We start from the raw sequence: 15,329 nt of genomic DNA, 5'->3' as shown, positions 1-15,329 counted from the left end.
TCCTCAACTATAAAATGGAGATAAAGGTACCTGCACTGTCTAGGTGGTTCTCATGGTATGGTCCCTGAACCTGGAAACTTTGTTAGAAATACAAATTTCAGGCCCTGTGTCAGGCTTACTGAATCAGAAAATAGTATTTTAAGAAGCTTTCCAGATAATTCTCATGCATACTTAAGTCTGAGAACCGGCAATCTATAATTATGAGGATCAAATGAGTACAATAATGTGAAAGCACCCCAAAAAGAGAAGGTACATCATCATCATTGAAATAATAAATTATGTTCCTTGAAAAAACGTAGTGATTTTGCTAGATCCAGATAAAAATGAACATTAGAAATGAAACTGATCATGAGGGAATTCCCTGGCAGTCTGGTGGTTAGGACTCTGCACTTCCATGGCAGAGGGTACAGGTTCAATTCCTGGTTGGGGAACTAAGATTCCTGCATGCTGTGTGGTGCAGCCAAAAAGTAAGACACTTACCATGAAACACTTTGTGAATAAAATGTTACTATTCCAGATTTTATCTGGATAATGTATAGCACTCACAATGCAGAGAAAAATACTATGATCCATAAGGTTGTAAGTAGAAATCCGATAACTTAGTTACGCAGTAGTTCAACCCAGAGAGATGACAAGTTGCACAGGCTTCTTACCTGACCAGTGTCCAGTGGAGACACCATATCTGTCTGTGCAGGTCTCACTCACAGGTCTGAACACAGTTTCCCACCCTCCCGTAGCATAGCGCCAATTGTGAGATTCCAAGATGAGTGTCCGCTGGGTGCCATATGCGATCATGAAGCAGTAGACCACGTGGTGGAGCTGGCAGCCATAGCCGCAGCCTTTGTTGATGTTACACACCAGCTTCTTGGCTTTGCTGCAGTCCTTGGGGTTCTGTCAGTAAGGAAGAGAGACAAAGGCGACAATACACTACATGCAGAGGTCAACTTCTCTTTGTAGGTGGCAAATGTCAAAAATCAATATAATAAGCTAGGACCAGTCTAGTGTATCTTATTAAGCGAGGAATTTAGTTTTTAAGATTAGATTTCAAAGAATCCACTGAAAATTTTACGTGCGTACTTACGGAGATGGCAGTGAAAAAGACCAGTTACTTCAGAAACATCACCAACAAATGTGAAATTAAGCAGTTACATAATAAAAAACCAAAAAACACTCTTTCACTTCTCTATCACTCGGAACATGCAAGTATGATCCTCTTTGAATTCAAAGTTGCACACATTGAAATCTTTATAAAAGGAGCAAAATAGTTCGTTTACTCCAGCTGCACTTCAGCATTCTGAGCTTATTACCTGCACAGATGAAACTCAAATTATCTTAAAGGAAAAACTATAATTTATCTAATAATTCTACCTATCCCAGATTTCGAGACGTCACCAACAAAATGGACTTTTTCATTATGGAAGTAAAGCCACTGAATACTGTAAAAGGATACCTGAGTTCAACAGTTAAAAAATATCAGTCATGGGATTTTAAGAAAACAAAATTGATGTTATTGGTAATTTTCAAAATAAAATGTAGAACATGCTTCATATCAGATATATTGAGCATGTGTTATGTCAATTTTTAATCAGGCGATCCATTTTTTCTTATTTATATACTTTGATATAAGATGACTAGCAAGTGGTTAAAACACTTTAATATTATTTGTATTATCTAAGAATGAGTCCAGTGGGGTTAAGCAAATATGAAAAATTCTTTTTTCCCATTCTAAGGTTTCAGTCCCATTGTAATTCATTTGGGCTGTTTATAAATACCCTAGGCAGCATAGTTCTTCAAATAAAAATTTGTTTTGGCAAGGACTCCTTAGCCTGAGAAAATTTTCAAGCTATTCTGTCTGCAGGTCCGGGAGAGAAAGGATGTGTACTTTCAGGAACAGTGTCTTTTCTTCCACACAGCAATAAGCAAGGTAATCAGTTCTCAATTTATATCAGCCTTTAATAAAGCAGCTGTCAAACCACAAATCTACAACTATTTTCTAGGGAATCATCTTGTCATGTCATCATCATACTTGTCATGTCAAGTAGAGCCCTAGAAACAAAAGCTAGGATGATTAGGCTATAAAATGATTCGGGGAGGGGAGGGGAAAGCTGAGAAGGGAAAATGCACAATTACTTTCAGAATTATCTTTCCTATTCAGATATGCCACTGCAGGCTAGTCCTTTCAGATCAAAGAAGAACCTGTATCATCAAGAGTCTTGAAAAGTGTTAGACCCCTTAAGAATTCAAGAAAGCCAAGATAAAATTCAGCAAGATGTGGTCAATGCTGTTTCCTCAATCAAGTTCTAGAGTTGCTGATTCTCTTTGCTTGAGACTAAACTCATGGACAGACTCCTCAGGCTATAAAGATTCCCACTTCAGCCACAGAAGATTTGAGAGGAACAGAGGGGGTCTGATGTCGGGCGACCAATTTATCATTTACTTTCTTACAATATTATACAAAGATCTGGGAGTAAATAATGTTCTAAAACTGATTCAAAGCTTTATTATTAATTCAATAGTTAAGAGAGCAAGAGTATTAGATTTTTCATGATTTGTAAGAAATAAAATACCCTGAATGTTTCTGAAATTCATATGAATGAAAATGCCCTTCACATATTTTTCAATAAACATTTTCTTTTAGAACTGCTTTGAGATGTACAGAATTATTGCAAAGTTAGTACAGAGATCCCACATACCTCACAACCAGTTTTCCATATTATATCTTATATTAGTTTTCATTTTTTAAGGAAAAAAGAGTAAAGGAATACAATAATTAAAACATCTGACCTTTAGTTTTCAAATTGTAAATTTTTTTGCTGAAAAGAAGACTCACATCTACATTAAAAAATATATCTGTATTTCTTGAGAAAAGAGTTTAATTAGAACCCAATGTTTCAAGAACTGAAGTCTAAGGAAAAGAGGATAATTTATGAAATGAAACATAATTCAAGAGTCTTAATGTGTCTCCAAGTAAGCTGGTGACAGAATATATTAAATCTTTCTGTAATGTCAAAGATAACACAGAGAAAGGGAAAAAAGTCTATTATGTTTGGTTTTGGAATGAGAAAGGCCCACATATACATGTAACCAATGGAAGACTCTAAGGCAGAGAGTGATAAGAGAAAATGAATGGCTGTTTGGAATGATAATAGTTAGACAAAACACTGAAAAGACTCAGAGCTATAGCCACCCCCCTTTTTTAACCAAAATGATATTTAAAAGTCTGCAAAATTCAAAGGGTCTTGTTCATAAAATATTCAGAAAAAAAGAGAGAGATAGCAAGAAACAGAAAAAGTTTATGTTCTAACACAAGATTAGGCTCATCGGAATAAATATCTAGAAAAAAAAAAGCAGATATATAATAGGTAAACAAAGCAACAACTGTGAGATGGACAGGGACTTATTCTGATGGAAAGGAACCTTATATAAGAAAACCTCGAATAGCCAAAGCAATCTTGAGAAAGAAGAATGGAACTGGAGGAATCAACCTGCCTGACTTCAGGCTCTACTACAAAGCCACAGTCATCAAGACAATATGGTACTGGCACAAAGACAGAAATATAGATCAATGGAACAAAATAGAAAGCCCAGAGATAAACCCATGCACCTATGGACACCTTATCTTCGACAAAGGAGGCAAGAATATACAATGGAGAAAAGACAATCTCTTTAACAAGTGCTGCTGGGAAAACTGGTCAACCACTTGTAAAAGAATGAAACTAGAACACTTTCTAACACCATACACAAAAATAAACTCAAAATGGATTAAAGATCTAAACATAAGACCAGAAACTATAAAACTCCTAGAGGAAAACATAGGCAAAACACTCTCCGACATAAATCACAGCAGGATCCTCCATGACCCACCTCCCAGAATATTGGAAATAAAAGCAAAAATAAACAAATGGGACCTAATTAAAATTAAAAGCTTTTGCACAACAAAGGAAACTATAAGCAAGGTGAAAAGGCAGCCTTCAGAATGGGAGAAAATAATGGCAAACGAAGCAACAGACAAACAATTAATCTCAAAAATATACAAGCAACTCCTGCAGCTGAATTCCAGAAAAATAAACGACCCAATCAAAAAATGGGCCAAAGAACTAAACAGACATTTCTCCAAAGAAGACATACAGATGGCTAACAAACACATGAAAAGATGCTCAGCATCACTCATTATTAGAGAAATGCAAATCAAAACCACAATGAGGTACCATTTCACACCAGTCAGAATGGTTGCTATCTAAAAGTCTACAAGCAATAAATGCTGGAGAGGGTGTGGAGAAAAGGGAACCCTCTTACACTGTTGGTGGGAATGCAAACTAGTACAGCCACTATGGAGAACAGTGCGGAGATTCCTTTAAAAACTGGGAATAGAACTGCCATATGACCCAGCAATCCCACTGCTGGGCATACACACCGAGGAAACCAGAATTGAAAGAGACACGTGTACCCCAATGTTCATCGCAGCACTGTTTACAATAGCCAGGACATGGAAGCAACCTAGATGTCCATCAGCAGACTAATGGATAAGGAAGCTGTGGTACATATACACAATGGAATATTACTCAGCCATTAAAAAAATACATTTAAATCGGTTCTACTGAGATGGATGAAACTGGAGCCCATTATACAGAGTGAAGTAAGCCAGAAAGAGAAACAACAATACAGTATACTAATGCATATATATGGAATTTGAAAGATGGTAATGATAACCCTATATGCGAGACAGAATAAGAGACACAGATGCATAGAACAGTCTTATGGACTCTGAGGGAGAAGGTGAGGGTGGGACGTTCTGGGACAATAGCATTGAAACATTTATATTATCATATGTGAAACAGAACACCATTCCAGGTTCAATGCATGAGACAAATGCTCAGGGCTGGGGCAATGGGATGACCCAGAGGGATGGGATGGGGAGGGAGGTGGGAGGGGGGTTCAGGACAGGGAACACATGTAAACCTATGGCTGATTCATGTCAAAGTATGGCAAAAACCACTACAATATTGTAAAGTAATTAGCCCCCAACTAAAATAAATAAATTAAAAAAAAAAAAGAAAGAAAGAAAACCCCTTATCAGAGCTAAGTCTTTGTTATCCACCACTGTTACGAAGTAGCAACAAATAAAGAGATTTATGGAATTCTATAAAAGTGAAACAGAGCCATTGTTATACATACATACATTCATATACATAATCTCCGAATTTCTTATTAAACAGACTTTGTCAATTACCACTGATCCTGGTTTTAGACTTTTCTGTTGATATCTGCAAAAAAACTTGAAGTGTGTATGTCTCATTTGTAAGCAAGAATATAGAGATGGGCTTCATTACTAAAAGCTTTACTTTAATCATGTTATCATTCTATCAGGGTAGCTATTTCTGATGATAAAATATGTTTTTTGTTTGCTTCTCGTGTGCCTAATGCACTCTCTTCTATATTTCTCTACTACGAATGCCAAAATGCAGGCAGATAATTCTGTTCTACGCTGTGATTCTTTTGCTTTTTCCCCTCCTTATGGTTTTATGCTGCTCCCTCCACTCATCTCTCCCTCTCTCATTCCCTATCTCCCTTTCTCTCTCTCTCTCACACACACACACACCACATGCACACACTTGGAATATGATGCACTTCCAGCAGATGGAGGCTCACTAAGAAGCAATTCTTGTTGGTGAGTGGGAGATGGGGAAATATAGAATAAAAATGTTCCCCCATAAGTCCCCTGGGAGACAGTCTTACTTCTCCCTCCTTTTGCCTTGATTATCACTGAGTGATCAAGTATAGGTGAAACTTCGTTCATTTAATAAATATTTATTAAGCACTTACTGTATACAAGGAAACATGGGATATGACAATCCAATAGAATAAGAAATTCTACACATAAATAACCACAATAGTAGACAATTTAAATATTTTAAGATCGTGGTAAACAAGGAATTAAGGAACAGAAGAGGGAAAAATCACTTTCAGCTGGACTGAAAGGGTTATGACTAAAACTGCATTTAAAATAGACCTTTAAGATATAATTTATTGTGTTTGTGAAATGCTAAGTAAATGTGCTTTTTCCATTATTCAATGGAAGCCCATAATGCAAAGAATAATTGTGAAGGGCAAAGTGAAATTACTTTACAAACTCTATAAATTATATTTATAATGTAGGGTTTTGTACACCAGGTCTTCTTAAAGTCAGACTCATCAATAGACACGTGTATTCTTGCTCCTTTCAACGATGATGTTATTTAAGTTTCAGAATAGGAGGTAAATTTGTCAAAATTACTTAAGACATCGTGTTCTACTTGAAAAATTGCAGAGAGGTTTAAGATACAAGTTTTTTCTAATTCAAGCTCTGTTACAAATTCAATTTTGTGATTTTGCTTCAATTTGGTAATGTATAATTGAGATAAAAATTACCTCTCTCCATAACCTCTCCCTGCTCACCCATTCTTCTATCTCAGAGATAATATGAGACTAAAATACATGTATACTCTCTAAGCTAATTCAAATATACTATCTCATTTATCCTCATAATCTCAAGAGACATTACTCTGCACTGGATAAATGCCATACTATTTGTATTTAGTGCTATGAGGTGGCCCAATCACGGGCCCTTATAAGCTAACAATGTTATGTAACAATTTTACAGTTATAATTCTGCAGTAAAGCTGTTACCACAGTGCATATAAGAAATAAGGACTTGAGATAAAACAGAGTTCTTCTTTATTCCTTTTGTTCAGCTCTTTTTTTTTTAAATACTACCTGAGGCATTTCTTCTGACACTCTTACTTTCTAAGAATGACCCTATCTCAACAGAACTGAAATCTGCATTTGCTTTCACTGTCCTGTAAATAAACATTGGGAAGCATATTTAAATCAATATTCCTCTAACTAATACAGTATCTTAAAGAAAACAGCATCTCTTAAGCCTACATGATTACTAATTCACTAAAGGCACCATCAAAATGCTAAAATACTTATTTTACTTGGGTTACAACACAAAAACTCTGGGATGTGAAGAGCCAGTTTAATTAGGAAGCCAGTTCAATTTCTATTTTGCTAAAAAAAAAAGAATAATTTTGAATCAACTAGTAAAATATAAGCATTATTATATGACTTATGCACTGCTAGGATTGAGAGATTTCTACTTCCTTCACTTAGTAAATTAGTAGTAATTGAGAATTGATGTAATATTACAAAATAGTATCAATTCTATGGCTTTTAAATCACAGATAAAACCTTCTGCCAACACTATTTAGATTTTCCATATAAATAAAAGCCTCTTCAAAGGAAAATTTTCCAGTCACAGTGTAATTTCCTGGACCAAAACACGTAGAAAAAGGCTAAATCAACAACAAACAAAAGCATTTAGTCAATATAAACTGGATATATCTCCAAGGCATCTCTTGCAAAGAATAAGTGCTCAATAACTATTAGTTCAACAGGACTGCATGTACAAGACAAAGGTGATGTCAAATCCATTGTCACAAAAATATACTAATTGGTGGCAAGCCAAAATTTAGAATTCAGGTCTTGATCCATTGCTCAGTGCTCTTATCTGTCCCCTCCCCATGAAGTCTTCAACAAAAGAAGCAGTGGAAAGTGCGGGCTCACAGCATTTAACTGGTCATTGTTTTCTCAGCTTCATGAATGTCTACTTGACAAGTAAGAACTGAATATATTTAAGGTGTACAATAGGATGCTTTAAAATATGTAAACACTGAAATGATCACCAAAGTTAAATTAATTAACATATCCATCATCTCACACAGTTACAATTTAGTTTTTGGTGGGGAGAACAGTTAAGATCAACTCTCTTAGCAAATTTCAAGTACACAATATAGTATTAACAACTACAGTTACCATGCTGTACATTAACTCTTTAGAATCTATTCATCCCAGGTAACTGAACTTTTGTACCATCTGATCAACATCTCCACTTTCCCCATCTTCCTGACTTTGGTAACTACTGTTCTACTCTCTGCTTACATGAATTTGAGTTTTTTAGATTGCACATATATGTGAGCATTTGTAGTATGTGTCTTTTTGTGTCATATGTCATTTACCATAGTGTCCTTCAGGTTCATCCATGCTGTTGTAAATAGCAGGATTTTCTCTTTTACTATGGCTGAAAAATATTCCATTGCTGTTTGTATATACACACACTTTCTCTATCCCTTCCTCCACTGACAGAACCATAGGTTGTTGCCATATCTTGGCTATTGTGAATAATGATGAAATGAACATGTGTGTACAAATATCTCTTTGAGACACTGATTTTATTTTCTTCAGATACTTACTCAGAAGTGGGATTGCTGGAGTCATATGGTAGTTCTATTTCTAATTTTTTGAGGAACATCTTGTTTTCCATAATGGCTATACCAATTTACATTTCCACCAATAGGAATGGGCATAAAGGTTTTCTTTTCTCCACATACTCCACAACATTTACTATCTTTTGTCTTTCTTGATGATAGCCATTCTAACAATTATAAGGTGATCTGGCTTATCATGGTTTTGAGTTGCATTTTCCTAATATTAGGAATATTGAGCACCTTTGCATATACCTGTTGACGCCTCATATGTCTTCTGATGTGCAGAAGTTTAGTTTTATATTGTCCCACTTATTGATTTGTTGTTGCTTCTTGGGCTTATGGTGTCGTATCTGAAAAAAATCACTGCCAAGACCAATCTCAAAGAGCTTTTCCCCTCTGTTTTCTTCTATTTGTTTTACAGTTTCAAGTCTTACACTTAAGAATCAAAACCATGGGAAAGCTTCCAGTTTCTCTCTAATAACATTACTTCTATAGGGAGGAATTAAACAACAGATAGCTCCTATTTCCAATAAAGTTCAGTTCAGTTCAGTTCAGTCGCTCAGTCATGTCCGACTCTTTGCAACCCCATGAATTGCAGCACGCCAGGCCTCTCTGTCCATCACCAACTCCTGGAGTCTATCCAAACCCATGTCCATTGAGTCGGTGATGCCATCCAACCATCTCATCCTCTGTCGTCCCCTTCTCCTCCCGCCCCCAATCCTACCCAGCATTAGGGTCTTTTCCAATGAGTCAACCCTTCGCATGAGGTGGCCAAAGTATTGGAGTTTCAGCTTCAACATCAGACCTTCCAATGAACACCCAGGATTGATCTCTTTTAGGATGGATTGACTGGATCTCCTTGCAGTCCAAGGGACTCTCAAGAGTCTTCTCCAACACCACAGTTCAAAAGCATCAATTCTTTGGCGCTCAGCTTTCTTCACCGTCCAACTCTCACATCCATACATGACCACTGGAAAAACCATAGCCTTGACTAGACGGACTTTTGTTGGCAAAGTAACGTCTCTGCTTTTAAATATGCTATCTAGGTTGGTCATAACCTTCCTTCCAAGGAGTAAGCGTCTTTTAATTTCATGGCTGCAGTCACCATCAGCAGTGATTCTGGAGCCCAAAAAAATAAAGTCTGGCACTGTTTCCACTGTTTCCCCATCTATTTCCCGTGAAGTGATGGGACCAGAAGGTCAGTAAAAACTAGAGGACTGAGTCAGATAAGTTAAATTTTATTGTGCTCTTTGTTTACTATAATCACAAGACTAAATAGTTTTTAATTTGCTTATTTAAAAACATTTGCAACATCTAGGTTTGTGGTGGTAATGAAGAAAAGATTCATTAATAGTGTGGTGAAAACACTTCATTGTACTGGAAACAATTTGCTTTTATTTCTCTAAAATTATTTTCAGAAACCAAAGCAGAGAACATAATGAAGGTAACAGCAGAATTAAAGTACTGTATAGTGGTAATTAAATTAAAGACTCTGGGCAGAGTTAACCATGAAAGAGAAAGCTAAAAAGCATTCTCATTTTCAAAAGCCAACACCGGAAATCATTGTCTTTTAACATATTAAGAATATTTTCATAGCAAAGTTAAGGTAGTATTGAGGTGTGCTTTTCACACCTCTAGATGCCTGCCAATGCAGGAGACATGGGTTTGATCCCTGGGTCGGGAAGATCCCCTGGAGTAGGAAATGGCAACCCTCTCCACTATTCTTGCCTGGAAAATTCCACGGACAGAAGATCCTGGAGGGCTACAGTCTATAAGGCTGAAAAGAGTTGGAAAAGACTGAGCGCATACACACAGTGAAGAACAATCTGTTGTAAATATTAATAGTAAGGAAAAAACTAGCTACCCACAAGTAGGCCACCCAGTGCTTCAGGAAATCAATTTCCCTGTGGGTATTTTGTAACATTTTAAGAGTAAGAGATCAAGATACACAGTTCACAGACTGTTATCCTGATAGACTGAAGCAAAAGGTAGGTAGTTATTACACAGTTATAGAGGAGGAAAGCTCTTCTTGGTAAGTAAAGCCAGTAATTGGCTTACTTTAGAAGGATTTTTTAAACTTTTGCCCTTTGCCTAGAAATCTCTATTGAATGTCTGAAAATCATTTTTAAAAAGATGGAAATTCTACAGATCCAGTAGAAAGCAACAAAGTGGAGAATTTCTTCCACTGATAGTCTCTGAGACAGTGTCCTGTCACCTCTGGGTATTCCAGGTAGTCCCTAAAAGACCTCTGTGTCAAGTTCAGTACACCAGGGCAACCTTAGGTTCCTAAGGTTCCTGTCTGCTTCCATAAGGGCCACAGAGGAAAGACAGAAAAAATGAGATACATCCAGGCTTAATTCTCTCATTCAAAATCGAATGTAAACACAACTCCCTTCAAGGCTAGAAAGGAAAAGTTGTTATCTGAGGAGCCTGATTCTGCCAATCCTACATGAATGCGTAGAAGATGAATTTCCTCAAGTACCTTCAATATTTCTTCTTAAGTTTACAGCTTGATTCCCAGGTCTCAGAACCACCTGAACTGGTCAGGTTAAAACTAGCATGCTTTACAAAATTAAGGTTGAATTTCGGAAAGCCCTTCCATCCACCATTATTTTTACTTAACAAGACTCATGGGGCTTTCCTCCTCAAAATCAAAATACAGGGATGATACTGGCAGATAGTCTCTATTAAAAAAAAAAAAAAAAGAGGGAGAGAGGAAAAAGGGGGAGAAGGCAGTAGTATGTGAAAGGGGGAAGAGAAAAGGAGAAGGGAAGAGAGAGGAAGAAGGGAAGAGAGAAGGAGGGAAGCTAGAGGGCTGAGGGAATGGGGTGGGAGTGGGAAAAGAAGAGGGAAGAAGGGGAAAGAAGGATAAAAATAAAGGCAAGCTCCAGAAAGGTTAGCTGTGTCTTATATAGGATTCAAAACTAAAATAGATTAGCAGACACAAAAGAGAAACAGTAGCTGGATTTTGTTCTTGTGCAAGGGCTGTTTCATGTGCTTTGTTTTGTTTTAAATACAAGTCAGAATAACTTAACACTGTTAAGCCAGCTCTTACACTCTGCAAAATGCCATTCTTTGGGGTAGAAACGATACTTACAGCACTTGTCCCTCACTGATTTTTAAATCAAACCATCAACAATAACTAAACCAGACGTCAAATCTTGCTACTACTTCTCCTGGATAGAGGCTTTGTCCCACTTTTCCATGTAGCTGGCCAAGCACTGAGAATCTACTATTAGCAGAATAGAAATTTCTTTGAAATCCTTAGTTATTATTACTTTAATTAAAAAACCTCTTTAGATCACTTTTTTCACTGCCTCAGTATAACAACGCTCTAACCAATTCATGTTATTTTCTTTACTTTTAAAAATCTTTAACTCTACATTTTTTGATGTTTATTTGTAAATAATTTAAGACCCAAAATAGACTGCAAAAACAGTAGTTAACGTGTACCTTCCACACAGCTTTCCTCAATGAACACATCTTACTTATCCACAACACATTATCAACATCAGGAAATTGATGTTAAACATTATTAACTACAATATAGATTTTTAAGAGAGACAGGAATATCAGACCACGTTACCTGCTTCCTGAGAAACCTGTATAAAGGTCAAGAAGCAACAGTTAGAACCGGACGTGGAACAACAGACTGGTTCTAAATTGGGAAAGGAGTACATCAAGGGTGTATTTTGTCACCCTGTTTATTTAACTTATATGCAGAGTACATCATGTGAAATGCCAGGCTGGATGAAGCATAAGCTGGAATCAAGATTGCTGGGAGAAATATCAATAACCTCAGATATCAGATGACACCACCCTACTGGCAGAAAGCAAAGAGGAACTAAAAGAGCCTCTTAATGAAGGTGAAAGAGGAGAGTGAAAAAGTTGGCTTAAAACTCAACATGCAAAAAACTAAGATCATAGCATCTGGTCCCATCACTTCATGGCAAATAGATGGGGAAAAAATGGGAAAAAATGGAAACAGTGACAGATCTTATTTACTTGGCCTCCCAAATCACTGCAGATGGTCCCTGAAATTAAAATATGCTTGTTCCTTGGAAGAAAACCTATGACAAACCTAGATAGCATATTAAAAAGCAGAGACATCACTTTGTTGACAAAGGTCTGTAAAGTCAAAGCTATGGTTTTTCCCACAGTCATGTATGGGTGTGAGAGCTGGACCATAAAGAAGGCTGAGCGCTGAAGAATCGATGCTTTCAAACTGTGGTGCCAGAGTAGACTCTTGAGAGTCCCCTGGACAGCAAGATCAAACTAGTCAATCCTAAAGGAAATCAACCTTAACATTCACTGGAAGGACTGACACTGAAACTCTAATACTTTGGCCACCTGATGTGAAGAGCCAGCTCACTGAAAAAGACCCTGATGCTGGGAAAGATTGAGGGCAGGAGGAGAAGGGGACGACAGAGGATGAGATGGTTGGATGGCATCACCGGCTCAATGGACATGAGTTTGAGCAAATTGCAGGAGATAGTGAAAGACATGGAAGCCTGGCATGCTGCAGTTCATGGGATTGCAAAAAGTCAGACACAACTGAGTGACTGAATAACAACAAAAATAGATCTTATTTGGATTCACTGGTTTTTACATGCACTCCTTTGTGTGTGTGTGTGTGTAGTACTTTCAAAACCTGTACAGACTCATGTAACTACTACATAATCAGTACACAAACTGTTTTATCAACACAAAGAAATTCTTGTACACTACCCCCTTTAGAGTCACACCCTTCTTCAAACCTTAATCTCCAGAACCAATGATCTCTTTTTTATCACTTAGCATAATGCTCTTGGGATCCATCCAAGTTACTGTGTGCATTAATATAGTTCATTCTTTTTTATTGCTGAGTAGTGCTCTGTTATGTGGAATATACCACAGTTAATTTATCCATTAAAGGACATCTGGGTTGTTTTCAAGGTTTGATCATTACAGTTAAGTTGCCATGTATGTGAATATATACATTTTTGTGTGTCTGTGAGTTTTCATTTCTCTAGGATGAATGTACAGCAGTATGATTGCTGAATCACACGATAAGGCGACAAGGACAAGTTTAAGTTTATAGCAAACTGCCAAACTGTTTCCCAGAATGGTTGTAACATTTACATTCCCATGAAGAATCTATGAGAGGGCTCATGTAGTGGTATCTCATCGTGTTGTTAAGTTGCATCTTTTTAAATAGTTAATGATTTAAACATCTTTTCATGTGCTTATCTGTCATTCATATTTACTCTTTGGTAAAGTTGTCCAAAACTTTTACCCATTTTTTAAACTGAATTAAACTGATTATTGAGATTAGAAAATTCTTAATACATTCTGGATACAAGACCTTTCTTGGACATGTGATTTGCAGACTTCCTCCTAGTCTATGGCCTGCCTTTTCATCTTCTTTAAAGGGTCACATTCCCAGATCAAAAGTGTTTAATTTTTATAAAGTCCAATTTATTTCCTTTTCTTTTATGAACCATTTTGGTGTCATGTTTAAGAACTTTTTAGCCTAAGTTATAAAGACTTATTCCTAAGTTTTTCTTTATAGTTTCACATATAGAAAGCTCTATAGTTTGACATATCACATTTATTTTATCTGTCAGATTTACTATCCATTTTGAGTTAAGTAATTTTAAGTAAAGTGTGAGGTTTAGGCCAAGGTTGATTTTTTGTTTATGAGGTGTCCAATTATTCCAACATCATTCATTGAAAAGACTGTGCTTCCTACATTGAATTGCTTCTACACCCCTCTCAAAAATCAATTGCCCATCCATAGGTATATACTCAAAAGAACTGAAAACTGATACTCAAACAAATACACACAGAGGCATGTCTTAGCAGTACTCAAATAATAAAAGGCAGAAACAGCCGAAATGTCCATCAACAAACGAATGGACAAATACTGGAATATCGATACAAGGAATGAAGTACTAAAACAAGCTACAGCATGTATGAAACTTGAAAATATTATGTCAAGTGAAAGAAGCAGACAGGTTACATATTGTATGATTCCCTTTATATTAAATATTCATATATCAAATTATTTATCATTTACACACACACACATATAAATATATATCATGACCAAGTAGGGTTATTCTAGGAAAGCAAAGCTGGTTAAGTCTTCCAAATTCATTCAGTGTAACCATTAACAGTTTAAAGAACTACACAACCACACTAATTAATAAAGAAGAAGCACTTGACAAAATGTAACATCCATTTCTGCTTTCCTGTGCATGCTCTGAACTTCTTTTAGTATTCAATATTGACTTGTCTATAGTGTTGTTTTTTTTTTTCTAAAGTTCATCTTGTCATAGAATATTTTAAATAGCAGCACTGGGTATTATAGTTTATGTACACAGAGTTTATTATAGTCTACTCATACCAACATTTTACTATTTTAAGTGGAATGTAGAAATCCTACTAACTTTTAGTTCCCTTTATCGCTCTTCTTTTACAATATAGTTGTCTTAAAAATTACCTTTGTATCTCAGGAAAAACTGAGAATGAAAAAAGTTACCTTTACATATGTTGAAAACTATATCAAACAATGTTATAAATTTTGATTTTCACCATCAAAAATTTTAAAAATATAAGGGGAGAAAACCAGTCATTTACCCTGCATCTATCTCTCATTTGTACTTTTTTTATTCCTGACAGTCCACGTTTCTTTCTGTTATTATTTTCTGCCTGAAGAATTTCCTTTTCTAGAGCAAGTCTGCTGGCAAAAAACTCTCTTAGTTTTCCTTCATCTGAAAATGTCTTTATTTCATCTTATATTTTCACTGCATGAAGAATTCTGGGTTGTTAGTTCTTTCATTTTGACACTTTAAAAATATCTTACCACTTCTTCTGGCTTCCATGTTTTCTGATTCAGAAGCATTGTAGCTAATAAAATGCTCTTCTCCAGTTGCTCTGAAGAATTTTCTCTTTGTCTTAGTTTTCAGCAAATTACTTATAAAGTGTCTGGGAATACATTACTTTGGGTTTTTCCCTTTAGGGGTTTACCAAATTTAGGAA

At 36.2% G+C, this 15,329-nt stretch overlaps 1 protein-coding gene across 50 annotated transcripts in view; it reads right to left on the bottom strand.

Moving 5' to 3' along the window:
* Positions 1-15,329, bottom strand: part of FUT8 (fucosyltransferase 8) — a 367,612-nt gene that overhangs the window by 128,328 nt on the left and 223,955 nt on the right. For all 50 annotated transcript variants that reach the window (XR_014059426.1, XR_014059425.1, XM_081509992.1 and 47 more), the window contains one exon: positions 654-891. Coding sequence is in view for 48 of the 50 variants with exons in the window: in XM_081509992.1 (XP_081366118.1) it covers positions 654-891 (238 nt within the window). In the remaining 2 variants the exon portion in view is untranslated. The remainder of the gene's footprint in view (positions 1-653; positions 892-15,329) is intronic.

Source organism: Giraffa tippelskirchi, chromosome 7 (assembly GCF_054371585.1).
Source record: "Giraffa tippelskirchi isolate mGirTip1 chromosome 7, T2T-mGirTip1v1.2.pri, whole genome shotgun sequence".
In the NCBI taxonomy this organism is placed as follows: domain Eukaryota; kingdom Metazoa; phylum Chordata; class Mammalia; order Artiodactyla; family Giraffidae; genus Giraffa; species Giraffa tippelskirchi.
The sequence above is the reverse complement of the archived record's forward strand: the minus strand, read 5'-3'. Positions and strand labels throughout refer to the sequence as shown.